The sequence below is a fragment of the Balearica regulorum genome, chromosome 27, assembly GCF_011004875.1.
Source record: "Balearica regulorum gibbericeps isolate bBalReg1 chromosome 27, bBalReg1.pri, whole genome shotgun sequence".
In the NCBI taxonomy this organism is placed as follows: domain Eukaryota; kingdom Metazoa; phylum Chordata; class Aves; order Gruiformes; family Gruidae; genus Balearica; species Balearica regulorum.
The window spans coordinates 1,904,847-1,918,866 of record NC_046210.1 but is presented as its reverse complement, the minus strand read 5'-3'; the positions used below and the strand labels follow the sequence as shown (position 1 = coordinate 1,918,866).

At 58.5% G+C, this 14,020-nt stretch overlaps 1 protein-coding gene across 6 annotated transcripts in view; it reads left to right on the top strand.

Annotated features, from left to right (window-relative positions):
* Positions 1 to 13,659, top strand: part of TACC1 (transforming acidic coiled-coil containing protein 1) — a 36,043-nt gene extending 22,384 nt beyond the window's left edge. For all 6 annotated transcript variants that reach the window (XM_075736780.1, XM_075736776.1, XM_075736778.1 and 3 more), the window contains 10 exons: positions 3,913 to 3,973; positions 4,538 to 4,736; positions 6,408 to 6,463; positions 8,854 to 8,982; positions 9,159 to 9,235; positions 9,675 to 9,718; positions 9,820 to 9,980; positions 10,529 to 10,635; positions 11,283 to 11,403; positions 12,000 to 13,659. In XM_075736780.1, the coding sequence (XP_075592895.1) occupies positions 3,913 to 3,973; positions 4,538 to 4,736; positions 6,408 to 6,463; positions 8,854 to 8,982; positions 9,159 to 9,235; positions 9,675 to 9,718; positions 9,820 to 9,980; positions 10,529 to 10,635; positions 11,283 to 11,403; positions 12,000 to 12,068 (1,024 nt within the window). In that variant the 3' untranslated portion in view covers positions 12,069 to 13,659. The remainder of the gene's footprint in view (positions 1 to 3,912; positions 3,974 to 4,537; positions 4,737 to 6,407; positions 6,464 to 8,853; positions 8,983 to 9,158; positions 9,236 to 9,674; positions 9,719 to 9,819; positions 9,981 to 10,528; positions 10,636 to 11,282; positions 11,404 to 11,999) is intronic.
* Positions 13,660 to 14,020: the final 361 nt, after the last annotated feature.

Here is a 14,020-nt window from a genome sequence, read left to right as displayed (position 1 = left end):
GAGCGAGCCCGAAACACCAACGTGCACCCCGGGTTCTGCTGTCGCCCCGGTTGTATCCACCCCTTGTCCCGGCGGAGGGGCAGCTCCCCTCTCCCTGCCGTGTTCTGGTCGCTCAGGAGCGGATGGGAGCAGAGGGATGGGTGTCCCGGAGCGGTGCGGGTGCCCTGGGTCCCAGACCGAGCGGGGAGGGCTGGATCGGGATCCGCTTTGCAGGAAATCCCTCTTTGGGATTTCCACCTCTTTGGAAACCCCCTCGGGGCTCCAGCTCGTGGGGTTGAGGTGCCGGTGCCGTGGGGTCACGGAGTCAGAGCAAACACGCGAGGGTTTGTAGGTTTTCTAGAGCTTGCGGGTGCAGGTCTGGGAAATCAGATGCTGCTGGGACGTTTTGCGAGCTGCCACTGAATTTCCTTATTTATAACGGGAGGAGAACGGAGTTAACCAGGCAGATTGTTTGTTGCTTTTATCACATCTGCGCAGGCAGTAGGAAGCTCGTTGGTCCTTGCTGAACTATTTAAGTGCTTAGAAGGGGAAATTTTAGGACCACAGAGTTTGTGGCTGGTTTGATGGTAAAACCAGAACAAGCCGTCACTCTGCTGACGAATTCTCTGGTGGGAAAATTAGAGTGGGTTTTTACAGAAAGAGCAGATAAAACCTAGCGGGCAAAAATAAGGGTACGTTGGATGTTTTTCTCTTGGAAATACTTTGCAGAGTGTTGACACAGATTTTCTAAGAGTCGGCATTCCTGTGTGACCGCGGGCGAGCAGGAGCTGGCGGTGAGGGGAAGCAGCGGGGAATTTCCAGGCTCCCTTGCCGTCACCTCGGAGCAGCACGGGCTGCTCCGGGCACTCACCTCCCGCAGCAGCGGGATTTGCGGTTGAATCTCATCCTGCCGCCACGAATAGGAAATGCAGAATCGGAGCATCTTTTATCTGTGTGTTCCTTCCAAAAAGACAGAGCTGGGCAACTCGCTGTGCTTCTCCAGATGAGAGTTAATATCCAGGTCTTTCACACGCTCTTCTTCTCTCCATCTGTCTGTCTCTCTCCCTGTCCATGCTTTGGTGCATCAGGACTACTGAACAAGTGAAATTTCTCTGTTTTCTGTTGTAAGTACTCTCTTCTGTATTTATTTCTTCTTTTCCTTTGCTGTTTTTTGTCTTTTCTCTCTGGGTGTGTGCTGGTCCCACTCGTCTCCATGGCATGCAGGCTCCTTCTTACCCTTTGACTCGTGCTCTCCGCTGTCTGATTTGTGTCCCGCACCTCTCGGCCCGGATCCCCGGGGCGGCTTATCCTGGCGAGTGCCCGGGAGCGAGGGAGGAGAGGAGAGCTGTGCCGGAGGCGTGCGCCTGCGCTTGCTCTCGCAGCATGCCAGCTCGCAGCGCCTTTTGATGATGTACGAGTACTGGAAACCAGTGCATCGGCTGACGGAGGGGGAGCAGGGTTCCACGCAATCCAGGTCCCTGCAGAGACGGGTAGATTTTAGCCCTGAAGATGAGGGTGTCTTTTACCCCTTCCCATGCAAAAGCAGCAGGGAGGCAGCTGCTGGGGGGGTGGTAGGGTGGAAAGCATCGGCTGGGAGGTGAGGGGGTCGGGGGGGCTATCCCCTCTGGCTCAGGGATGTGTCAAGCCTCGGGGGAGCTTTGCCCTCACAGCCGGCTCCAAACAGGGCTCTCTAGATCTTTGGTGGCTGCCAGAGCTGATTTGCTTGTGGCTCTACCCTGAAGCATCGCTCCTGTGCCCAAAGCTGGGGTGGTGGAGCTGGGCTGTGGCATCCTGGACGGGTTAGAAAGCACAGCTCGAGTAAAGCGCCTTCGTTCGCTGCCCTGCGACCTGTGCTGCTGCAGCGGGGCCGTGCTGTACCCCCGGCATGAGCAGCCCCGTGGTGGGACACCAGTGAAATATCGAGTGCCCCGTGCTGTGCCCCCGCCGGGGCTTGCTGCCGCCCTGCGCTTCCATCCCGCAGGCAGGACCGGCCGGGGTTACCCCCATTTAGCTTCCCGGTGATGCTCAATGTCTCTTGCAGCTTGTCAGCCCCCCCCGGACCCTCTGGGCTTGTCTGGGCTGTGTCCTTATGCAAAGGGAGTCGGAAGAAGCGTGCTGGGCTTAGTTCCTGATCTTACGTCATCCATCCCAATGCCCTTCTTGTCTGCTTAGTGCCGCCTGCCATATGCACGAGCAAAATTAGCGCCGGGCTCAAGCACTGACATCTGTGTCTCGGCTGAGAACTGATCTGCCTTTTTACAGCGCGATGTTGGACAGTGGATGTCTGTCTCTTAATGCAGGACCTGCAGCCCGGCGGGTCTGCCCGCGCATCAGGCAGGCACGCAGGCAGCGCTGCCTGCGCTGGGGTTTATCCGGCTGTAAACGCTGGTAACCCGCGTGCGGGCGGCTGCGTGTGTCCTGGCCGTGGGGCAGAGCCGGGGCGTTTGCCTTGGCTGTCTTCTCCCCTTTCCCCATCTCCTGGAATTACAGAGCTGTTGTCGTGGTGTTGGTGGGGGAGATATCAAACCAGTTACCGGACGGTGTGATAACACCAGCCCCGGGAGATGGTGCAGAGCAGAGGGGTGGAATAAGGACACGCTGAGCTGCAGTTTCGCTGCTCACGTCGAGGCGTGATGGAGAAAAACAGTCAAGAGCGATTTTTCAGTCTGACCCAGGTGTGCATGTTAGCGTGCAGATAAAATTTCCGCGTGCCATGCCACATTGCTCGTTGTGCTCTGCTGGCGCACGTGTGCGATGGGGCAGGGAGGCTGGAGCGAAGCGGGGGGATTCTTTAAACCTAGGGACGGCTCGCTGCAAACCTGCTCGAGCCTCTGCCCGTGTCCCGCTGGCGGGGAGCACCGAGTCTGGAGGCAGAGATCCCTCCCTGCATATCCGTAGCGGGCTGTCGCGCTCCAGCTTAGTGACTCTCTGTCTTCTGTGGGGTTGGGGCACGGCAGCAAGCGGGGGAGATGGCTAAACACGGAGTGAGAGGGTGGTGAGATGCAGGAGGAGAGCTCGTGCTCTCCTTCGTGTGCCGGGGAGCGAGTGCCAGGATGCATGTCATCTCATCGCTCACCCCTCAGCCCCCGTGGGCTTTGCTGACGTGGACCCAGCGCTGCTGGGGCTGGTCCACAACCGTCCGTCCTGCTGATTCAAGCTGCTGATGCCCGGTGTGTCGGGACGCGGCTGTGCCTGCAGTCCTGCGCGGCCAGGCTCCGGGACGGTGCGTTTCGAGGAGCACAGGACAAAGTCCCAGGGAGAGCTGCCTCGATGGAGGGTATCCAGCCACGGGACCACCTGCGAGAGCAACCTGAGCTAAACCTTCTCCCATCTGCAAGACCCTTCTCCTTGGGACAGCGTTTGTATCTGGCAGAGGGGGAGTGTTCAAGGCACAGCGGATTGCCCAAAGCAGAGCTCTCTAATGGGTCTGTCTCGTGTGGGAGACACGTGGGTGCTGCGGAGATATCCCAGACAAACCTCCAGCTGCAGGGACGGGGCATGAGACAAACTGGACGTGGTTCCTGCCTGCAGAAAACTAACGGGCACTCAGACCTTGGGATGCCGTCGCGCTGGACGTGCAGGGCGAGGGTGCAGCAAGGGAAGTCTTTATTTGCTGGCAATTGCCTCTCTTGCCGTCAGCACCTCGGGGTCCTTTCTCCGATCCTTACTTTCGACAGGAATAAACACTTCAGGCACAAACCCAATTGCTTTGTAGTCGTGTGGTTTTGTTTGCTTGTTCCTTCTGTTCGTTCCAGAACTTGCTCTGCCTCGATATTTCACTGGTGAGTGGGGTCGCTGGCATGCGGTGGGGTGCAAATGCTAGCGCTGGGGCTGTCTCCCCTTGCTTGGGCTGTCTCGCACGCGCCCCTGCCTCCTCCCCACGCAGCCCACGCGAGCCCCTGCCTCAGCCGGCCGCTTCTCTCTCCCCTGCAGGAGCGGCTGCAAGGTGAAGCAATACGAGACGCAGTCCCTGGTCCTGGATGTTTGCGCTCAGGTACGTGGGATCCGACCCCGGGAGCCGCTGGCTGGGAGCAGGGATGCTCGGACAGCCCGGATGGCAGCGTGGGGAGAGCGGGGCTGGTGTGCGGCTGCAGGAATGTCCGAGCAAAGGGCTGGTTCCCTGAAAGCAGCAGCTCTCAGCCGTGGGGGGAACGTCTTCCCCGTGGGCAGTTGCTGGTGGGATGGGAGGGGGGAGGGCTGTGCTTGGTGCTCCCCCCGAGCTGAGCCTGTCCCTGGGGGTTTCCTGCCCAGTAACCGCTCTGTTTTCCACGTGGGTCATTGGGGTCCGTGTGCGTGCAGTACCTCAGCCCTGTCCCCAGCGCGGGCCAGAGCAAAGCACCGAGCTCTGTGGTCGGGTTGATGGATTTTGCTTATTAATCACTTCTGTCCCCGGCACCATGTGTTTCCTTCTGCCAAAACCTACCAGGGAGCTGGTGGGGAGCAGCTTGTCGGTGGATGCTAAGCCTCCCGTGCTTTCCATGGACTGTCCGGGCAGCCTGGTTGCCTGATCCCCAGGGATTAGTTCAGTCCTGCTTAACCCCATGCCTTGATCCTGCAGGATGAAGAAGCGTTGATCTCAGAAATCCCAGATATTGCAAATCGGGATGGACATGCCACTGATGAGGAGAAGCTGGCCTCCACCACCTCCACATTGAAACCGGCTGGGCTGGAGAAGAAGGGTGAGCTAGAAGATGACCTGGAGTACTTTGAGTGCTCGAACGTTCCCGTGCCGGCGGCGAAGCACGGCATGGAGGCAGGTAAGGAGCATCCCTGTTGCCTCTGGCTCTGGAGACGCGCTGTGTGCGCGCCCAGGCAATCTCTGCAGCCTCTGGCAATGAAGTGGTGGTGTTGAGGCAATGCAGCTTCATCGCAGTTTATTTACGCTGACAGAACTAAAAGCTGCTGCAAGTTATAATGAAACCTCCAATTGCTTATCTGCGCTATTTCCATTATGGAAAAATCATGGTATGAGCTGTGTTTATTTAGAGTCTCTCAATTAGAGCTCCCTGCCCGTGGCACACGCTGCGTCGCAGCCGTGCTGCAAGTCCCCTCCTGAAACCAGCGTTCACCGGTGAGCCGAGCCAAGGGCTGAGCTGAGCAATCGCACGGCATTCAGCTGGGATGCTCCCGGTTTGTGCCCTGCCTTCCCGGTTGCAGGCTGCCCTGCTCAAAGCCTGTGCCGGGAGCGGAGCTGCCGGGATTCGGTATCCCAGCGCAAGGGCTCTGGTTGATGGAGATCTCAGCGTTGCTACGGAAGACGTCCGCTAATGCTCCTGGTGGCATTTTGCTGTCAGTCTCCTATGTAATTAGCCTCTCTGACCAATCCATTAAAAAATAATTAAAAGCCAGGCAACACGACATTTAATCGATAGCAAAATTATAGGTGCAAGCAGGAGAAATCACGGCACGGAAGGTTTGCAGCTCTCCCCTGCGCAGGTACACGTTAATCATTTCTCCTGAATGCTGGGCAGAGCTGCGGGCTCTCAGGAGAGGAAAACAGTCCTTTGTCTCTCAAGGGAGGAAAAATTTGATAGTCAGCGGAGAGGCTGGGAGGTTTTATTCATTGCCGCTCATCTCGGAGGGCCAGGCAGGGGTGCTGGGGCTCTGGGCCAGCTGCGGGGACGGTGCTGTGTGCTGTTGCAAGCAGCCGCCGACCGGGGCACAGAGATAAATGGGGGGAAACACTGGGAAATCTGCAGTCCCCAGCGTTAACGTTGCCTCCTTCCTTTCTTAGCTGGGCTCTAGCAATACTGTTTTCTCTGCCCAGTTAACACACGAACAGCCAGTCGTGTTTGAGTGAGGCTCGTGAATTATCTCCCGTGCTATGTGAGATGGCAGGGTGTCCCGCACGCTGCAGACGGGAGGAGACTGCTTTTATCTTCTCTCCGCTGCTGTTAAGAATAGCGGGGGCCATGTGGCAGCTCCTTTGGGGGGGTGTTGGGCCCAGTTGGCGTGGGCTGAGGCTTGTGCTATTCGGAGCGGCCCGAGCAGCTGGGCTTTCACCCCAGGGATGCATCCTGCCTGCGCCGGCCAGCAAAATAAGGAATGTCCCGTGCATCTTCATTCCTCCTCCTCTGCCCGCTGCGGTCCTGGGGAATGGCTGGTATGGGTGGCAGCTGCGGGGACACAGGCACGGGGCTGGACTGCCACCAGAGGGGAGTGTTGGTTTCCACTCGGGGAGTGCAGGAGGAGAGTCTGGCAAGGCAGGGTGCAGGATGCGTCCTCCCTGCAAGGGTGGAAGCCAGGGGCAGGGATACAGGATGCATCCTTCCTGCAAGGGCAAGAGCTGGGGGCAAAGAAGCCTTTGGGAGGGGATGTTCAGGGGATGTAGAGACTCAGGGGGTGCCCCTCTGCATCGCAGCAAATCTGCGTGTGCCGCCAGGGTCTTGTCTCCGGGTAGCTAAGAGGCTGTATTTCCTTGTCTTCAGGCTTCGAAAAGGAGATCTCCAAGCAGATGGAAAAGGATGGGCCTGGCATCTTCCCCGTGAGTGCCTCTTGCTTCCTCCTCCCTCGTCTGCAGGGAGGCTCGGGGTGGCTGTGCCAGCGCTGGCGTGGGGCTCGGCAGGGCCGTGGGGTTGCGGGAGGGCTGATCCTCCTGCACCGCAGTTGCCGCCTGCCCCGCCGTGCAGAGGAGTGGGGGAAGCTGCAGCAAACGTTGCTGCTAATTCCAGAAGTGCTACCAAAACCTCTCTGAAATGAGTTTCTTTGGGAGCTAGAATTCTTGAAAAGCCCACGCGGGGACTTGATAAAAATAGCGGTGATTTCCCGGCAGGGCAGGAGGAGCCTGGCAGGGGACGGCTCCCTCCTGGGTGGGCGCTGCCGCTTGCGGCGTGGGAGGCAGAGATGCTGGGGATGGAGCAGGGCTGGTGAGGAGCCAGGGCTGCAGCTGTGGGAGGGCAAGGAGAGCAAACGCTGCCTTTGGAAGTGGCTGGATGACAGTGAAAGGGCAGAGGACATCACGGGAAGGGATAAACTCCAGGACAGGGGCTGTGTCTCACGTGTAGGAGTCCCAGGCCGGCTCTGACGGCCGGTTGGTGCCTGTGCCTTCTACAAGGGATCCTCACACACTGCTTTCAGGAAGGCAGCTGGCAGCAGAGATGGGGGGTTAAGAGAAGAAGCCCTGGCTCTGCAGCCACCGGTGACCCTGGCACGCCAGCAGCAGCACATCTGCACAGGGGCACCCCCGACGTGCCCTGAGGAGCCGTTGGAGTGGCCCCAAGACCCCTCCGCTGCAGGGGAGACCTGTGCCAGCTTAGCCGCCCCTGGCCAAAGCTGCTCGAGGTGGCAAGCAGATGACAATGAGATTAGCAACATCAGCAAAATTAGCTTCTCTGAGGCAGATTTAACTACGCTAAGCCCCACAAGGACATTAGGCAAAGTGAACCTTTTGTTTGGCGCTGGGGAGAGCGTGGGCAGACTGGGCTCCAGCAGACGAGCCGGGGTCATCCCAAAAGCACAATGTGGGAGGATTTGCTGTGGGACAGAGGGACTCGCAGGTGCTCAGGAGGTGCTGAGCACTCGCGCCTGCTTTTGGGAGGTGCTGCGGGAGGCTGCTGCCAAAACCACCCGGGGCTGAACCTCCCCAGTGTCAGGCTGCCCGGACCCAAACCTGCACCCAGGGGTGGCTCCTGCCGCCGGCCATCGCTCCCCACTGCTGCGGGCAGCAGAGCTGTGAGAGCCGCGAAGGGCTTGGTCGTGCTTGGACCTGAGCAGCAGTCAAAGCGCGGGGGACGGCGGGGAGAGAAGTGCTTTAGTGCTCTCGTTTCCAAAACACGGCAAAAACAGACTGCCTCCTCCAGAGCACTTCTCTATTTATGGCTGGCAGCCGGTTCCCAAGGAGATGGCTGCGCGGGGCTGTCACTTCGGCTGGGATGATAAAAGGAGGAACAGGCGGTGGTGTAAGCCTTGGTTTGAAGGAATGCTTTTCTGGAGGCCTTTCGGGCTGCAGGACCCCCGAGGGAAGGGATGGGGCCAGCATCCAGGCAGGACTCGCTGCCTGGGTCCCAAGGCTGAGCTCTCCCCCCGCCCCCAGTTTGGTCCCTGCAGCTGCAGCACTGGTGCAAAGGAGCTGGGTGCTGGGGGGGGGCAGAAAGCAGCGAGCGACGGGTGCACAGCCACCTCGGCCCTCGTAGGAGCACCCGTAATGGAAACAGGAGGGTGCTGGGAGCCCTGCATGAGCGTCTCCGATTTCGGAGCTCTCCCGGACAGCTGGGACGCTGTGGGATGAGTGGGGCTGTCCCGCGGGGAGGGGAGCAGAAGCAGCCTCAGAGCTGGGTCAGCCGGACCCTGCTCTGCAGAGAGGGGAAGCCTGCTCCCCCCCCCCGCCAGCTCCCTTGTGCATTTGGGGCCATCAGCAAATGTCCCAGCAGCTGCCGGCAGCAATTTGGATGCGCCGGCTGCAGCAACATCTCCACCTGACTGGGAGGTGATGGGGACAGGCGACCTGGACCCTCGCAGCCCCCCCCTCCGCCCCCGTGTGTGGTTCTCAGTCAGCAAAGATCCTCCAGGCTGGAGATCGTTTAAAACCAACGTGAGGAAAGTGATGTCAGATGTGAGCACATCTCTGCTCAGAGCTGGGTCTCCTCCTTCCAGAAAGGGCTTTACCAGGTCTCCCCTTTGGGATGCCAAGTCCCGGGACAGCCCGTGGGTGTCCTGCAGCACAGCCCCAGTCTGGGACTGGGCAGAAAGTGCACCCAAGTCCCCATATGGGCTCTGCCGGGTGTTTCTGATACTGGGCTCTGAGCTGTCAGTGTGTGCAGGAGGGAGGTTTGGTGCCTGAACCGTAGCTGATAAAAGGGGGGAGAACACGCCAAACAGGGCAAGTGGAGTGAAAAGAAAACCCACGCAGCATCCCGGCTGGGTAATTCCCCCCAGGGCAATCCCGGGCTGTGCTCCATGGACAAGTCCCCCGCGGCCATCACCAGCAGGAGCGAGAGTCCCCTGGACGGCATCTGTCTCAGTGAATCCGAGAAGACGGCTGTGCTCACGCTCATCAGAGAGGAGGTAATGTCCAGGGATCCTGTCCTGCCCAGGGACCCTGTCCGGGCTGCGCGGGGGGAGCGGGGGCAGCTCTGCTCTGCCCAGGGTGGGTCTGGACCCCCGCTATTGGAGGCATGGGGCAGCGAGGGAAACAGCCGCCCGGAGCACATCCCAAGGGTCCTGTGTCTGCTACAACCTAGATAATCACAAAGGAGATCGAAGCAAACGAGTGGAAGAAGAAATATGAAGAGAGCCACCAGGAAGTCATAGAGATGAGGTAAAAGCCTTCTCCTCGCACGTTCACCTGCCTGCTCCCCTGCACGGTGCAGCGCTGAGCGCTCTGTGTTCCCCCTTGGGAGGTGGGTTAGCGGGGCCGTAATGGGATGATACGGCTCAGCATCCTCAGGGTGGGACGTGTTAGGACACGGGTACTCTTTGTGCTCGTGCTGTGTTGAGCCTGCCGGTTTCTTTGTTGTAGGAATAAAATCCCATTAGCTGCGCTGGCCCGAGCGGCAGCGGCTGGAGGGAGGGGAGTGGTGGTGGGAGTTGCAGCATCAACAAGTTGGGGCTCTGCAGACAGGCTGCTGCTTGGGCTGCCTTTGTGGCCTGGGCAGGGGGCGGCCCTGGGGCAGTTTGCTGGCAGCAGAGCTGTAAGTGCATGTCTACAAAAAACCTGCTGCCTTCTACCCGCTTTTTTTTTTCTCCTTTCCCTCTAGGAAAATCGTGGCTGAGTATGAGAAGACCATTGCCCAGATGATAGGTAAGGTGCTGTCGCCTGGCTGGGCATGCAGGGCAGGGAGCAGGCTGCTGCAGCCGTCCCCGCTCAGTCACCGCATCCCTGCTGTTTATTCTCCGTCACAGAGGATGAGCAGAGGACAAACATGACGTCTCAGAAGAACCTGCAGCAGCTCACGATGGAAAAGGACCAGGCTCTGGCAGACCTCAACTCGGTGGAGAGGTCCCTGTCAGATCTCTTCAGGAGATATGAAAACCTGAAGGGTGTCCTAGAAGGCTTTAAGAAGGTCCTTACCTTGGTTTCCTCTTTCTCCCTGCAGCCCCGGTCCCTGGTTCCCTTGCAGCATTGTCCCCGCTTTGTCCTGTGCTGCAGCACCGTGGCTCTCCCATCCCACGCAGTGCTGCTTCGAATGCCCCGGTCCTTACTCGGAGGACTGCTCGCTTGCTTTCCTCTGCCCGCTTTCTGATAAACGACCAAAGAGTCTTTCAAATGCCAGGGGAAGCCGTTGCGGGGAGCCGGGTTCCCCGGCTCTTCTCCACGCTCCTCCCGGCGCTCTCCTGCTGAGCTGCCGGCAGCGGAGCATCGTGCCCTGGGCAGAGCTGCGGCCAAGGGAAGAGCAGGTGCCAGGGCAGCGTGCCCCGAGAAAGTCTGTCTCCATCTACACGCTGTTTTTTCCATGCTGCCGAGCTAGATAAGGAGCTCCAGCATAAGGGAGAAGCTGAGTCTATTTAAAGCCTTTTTCTTTTACGCTCATCCCATCACAGCAACCTCTCTGCTCAGCCTCAATGCAGATGGATGTACTTTTTTTTTTTTTTTTTTTTTTTCCCCCCCCAGAATGAAGAAGCTCTGAAGAAGTGTGCTCAAGATTATTTAACCCGGGTCAAGCAAGAAGAGCAGCGGTATCAGGCCCTGAAAGTCCATGCAGAAGAAAAATTAGACAAGTAAGGTCATGCATGAGACTGCTGGGCATGCTGAGGAGCTTCCTGGGTGCTTGAAGCCCTTGTAGGGCAGTGTCTCCATTTGGCTTTCCTGAGGTTGGAAGGCAGGAGCTTATTGATGTAAAAAGCTGCCTTTTACAACCTGAGGCTCGAGTGACTTTAAATGGCTGTAAGCAAGCCAGCACAAATCCCTGAATGGGTTCTCTGATCTCCGCTTAGTTTTTTGGGGGTTTTTTTGGTTTGGTTTTTTTTTTTAATGACGAGAAACTGAGGTTCACGGTCTATTTACAGTCAGTTAACAAACTCCCGCGTTTCAGAGGGCTCGTGTTTGTGCTGTGCAACGGGGTCATGCAGCTACGGAGGCTCTAGCTGATGAGCAGCAGCTCACCAACACGCGGTAGCCCTGAGGGAAGTGGGTGAGGAACTGGTTTAGCTTCGCTCTGAGAAAGCAGTTTCCAAACAGCAGTTTGGAGGAGCTGAATTAATCCAGTTTCGTGTAGGTTTTCCATAACGGAAAACCGCCTCTGATGCATCCAGACAAGGAGGAGCTGGGCTCTGCTGAGACTGCACGGTCTAACGTTGTGCCACGGCGCTCCTGCCTACACCCAAAATGTGACCCCCGTCCCCCTTGTCTCCAAACCCCACCGCAGAGCCAACGAGGAGATCGCCCAGGTGCGCACAAAGGCCAAAGCGGAGAGCGCGGCATTGCACGCCGGGCTGCGCAAGGAGCAGATGAAGGTGGAGTCCCTGGAGAGAGCCCTCCAGCAGAAGGTAACGCGCCCACCCTGCCTCCCCTCTGCGAGCTGCGCCGGCTCTGCTCTGGGTTTCCGCTTTGCTGCCTTGAGCATCCTCTTGGTGCTGGAGGTTTTCTTCACATGTTTGGCCCAAAAAGTGTTCTGTGGGGGTTTTTTTTGTTTGTTTTTCTGTTTTTTTTTGTTTGTGCGCGGGGGTTGTTGTTTAAGCGTACATCCTCTCGCAAGGCAGGAGGTGCGAGTTCTGCCCAGGCGTAGGCATGGCTGCGTGCAGTGACGTGGCTGCCGGCTCAGGGCTCGCACGCGTTCGGCTGTCTTGGGGCACGAGCAGGGCTTGCTCACGTAATGCCCGCTAGCCAACACGTGGGCTGAGCAGAGCGCGGGGGCTGCAGCCGGGCAGCTGCGGGTCTCTGTGCAGCACCGGGATCTGCTGGGGACATGGAGGGGTGAACCCAGGGGTCCCCACGGCACCTGGATGATGCACAGAGGAGCTTTTGCAGGGGCAAGCGTAGGAGCCGGCTGCCCCTTCCCGCACTGGCTTGGTGGCAGATGGGCCCGGGCATTATCCCCCATCTGTGCCACCGCGGGGGTCCTCAACGTCTGCTTTTCTTCCAGAACCAGGAGATTGAGGAGCTGACCAAGATCTGCGACGAGCTGATAGCAAAGCTGGGAAAGACAGACTGAGCCTCACCGCCCCTCGTCCAGCACTCTGCACTTGGCCGCTTTTCTCGTAACGTCAAGCACCTTGCCTTATTACCCAGGACCCCCCCCCAGCAGAGAAGCACACGTGTCCAGCTGCCTGCTCCGCTTGGCTGCCGGACCCCTCAGCCCCCCCGTGCAGAGCCCGTCCCCACACTGACCCTGTCTCTGTTTCCCGGGGGCTCTGGGGCTGGGTTCCCCGCGGTCAGGCTGGGCGCGCGTGTCCCTCCTGGGCTCGGCAGCGAGCGGCCGCCGCGCCGTCCGTCTGCACGGATGCCGCCTCTCAGCTGGGAGGTGACACCCCAGGCTCTGTCCCCCTCGGCCGGGGTGGGTCTAGTCGTGCCCCTATGTGCTCTGTCGCACAAGTCCTGCCCTGGGACGTGGGGTGACACACAGGGAAAGGGGACCTGGCATGCGGGTGCACGAGTGGGGTAGCAGCAAAGGGGCTCGGGGACCCCAGGCACCCACCACAGGTGGTTTGGGGCCACCGGCGTGGAGCCCCTGGCTGAAGTAGCCTCCCAGTAGGTTGATCGGTTTTGGGGCAGGCAGTGGTGTTCAAGGGGCTGGTCCCAGTCTCTGGTACATGGGTGATACATGGCACAGCGCATCCTCGTCCCTGGCCGTGCCAGCCTCGGAGGAAGGAAGCCAATGTCTCTGCATTCGTGCACTTTATTAGCACTTATGAGCACTCAGGCTCTCTGCTGACTTCTTCCATTTGGGCACGGTCCTGCTACACATCTCCTTCCCCCAGGAGCACGAATACGGCCACTTAACCAGTAGTAACTTAAGTCCTCTCCAAGGAGGACCCGGCCAAGGGGAGCACAGGAGGCTTCTGCACCAAGAGGTGGAATGAGAAATGGGGAGATGTTGGTTCTGGAGAGCTGGGACTTCTCTGTCCGTCCTCCCCGTGGCCACCCTGCCCACAGCCCTGGCACCTCCTGAGGCTTGTCAGCGTGGGGTTTCTAGTCTGCTTTAAAGTGCACAAAGCCAAGCCCCTTGCTGTTGGCCCCCCCCCCCCACCGCAGCGAGGTTAGTTCCCCACTTTGGATGTTGCAGGAGGAAGGAAGCAAACCCTGAACTGCTTCACAATTCTGCTGACTTAAGGCTCTTTTCCCCAGTCAGTACAGGAAGGCAAGGAGGAGTGTAGTACTGCCCTGGGTCCTGCGCTGCTGTCAAAAATGCCCTTACAGCACTGAATATTAAGAGAACCAAACAAAAGCCAGCCTTTACAGGCAAAGGCAGATCCAGACAGCAGTAAAATACACTTTGAAATCTGTCTGGATGCAGCCCAAACCCTGACTTTCCATGCAGGCAGGCTGCCTGCGCTATTTCAGAGGTGTTTACTTTTCTGGACACGCCAAGCTCCAACAGAAATGCTGAGGTTGCCTTTGCACTGTGCTGGGAACCGGTGGGGGGACGGGACTTTAGGGGGACACGATGCGTTTAAATCCGTGTGTAGATCCCGCGCGTGCCCTCCTGGTAACACCGTTGCACGAGCCAGCCTTGCCCGGTGAGTTTGGCCGCTGTGCAGCGTCGCGTTTTCCTGGCTGCGGTGCCGCGGGAGCAGCGCGGTGGCGTGCCCGTGCCGTGGGGTGTGCCGTGGGCGCCGTGGGGTGTGCCGTGGGTGCTGCACCCCGCGTCAGTGCAGAACCACCCCGTCCTGCAGAAGGCAGATTTATGGGATCGGGCAGTAGCTGTAGTGATGGAGGATTCTTTACTATCGCCTTGAACAGATAGTTGTAAAGTGTTAAATAAGGGAAATATTTGCTGTTTGGACTGTTTCCTACCCAGCCTATCTAAGACTTTCGCAAACCTTTTTGCTGCTACGTTTTTGTAAAAGAATTGAGCTGTTTTCCTTCTATTTTCTAATTCCCTGTGTTGAGCATGCAGCGCAAACATCTGTTTAAATCAGAGCCATACACCTGATATATATTTTA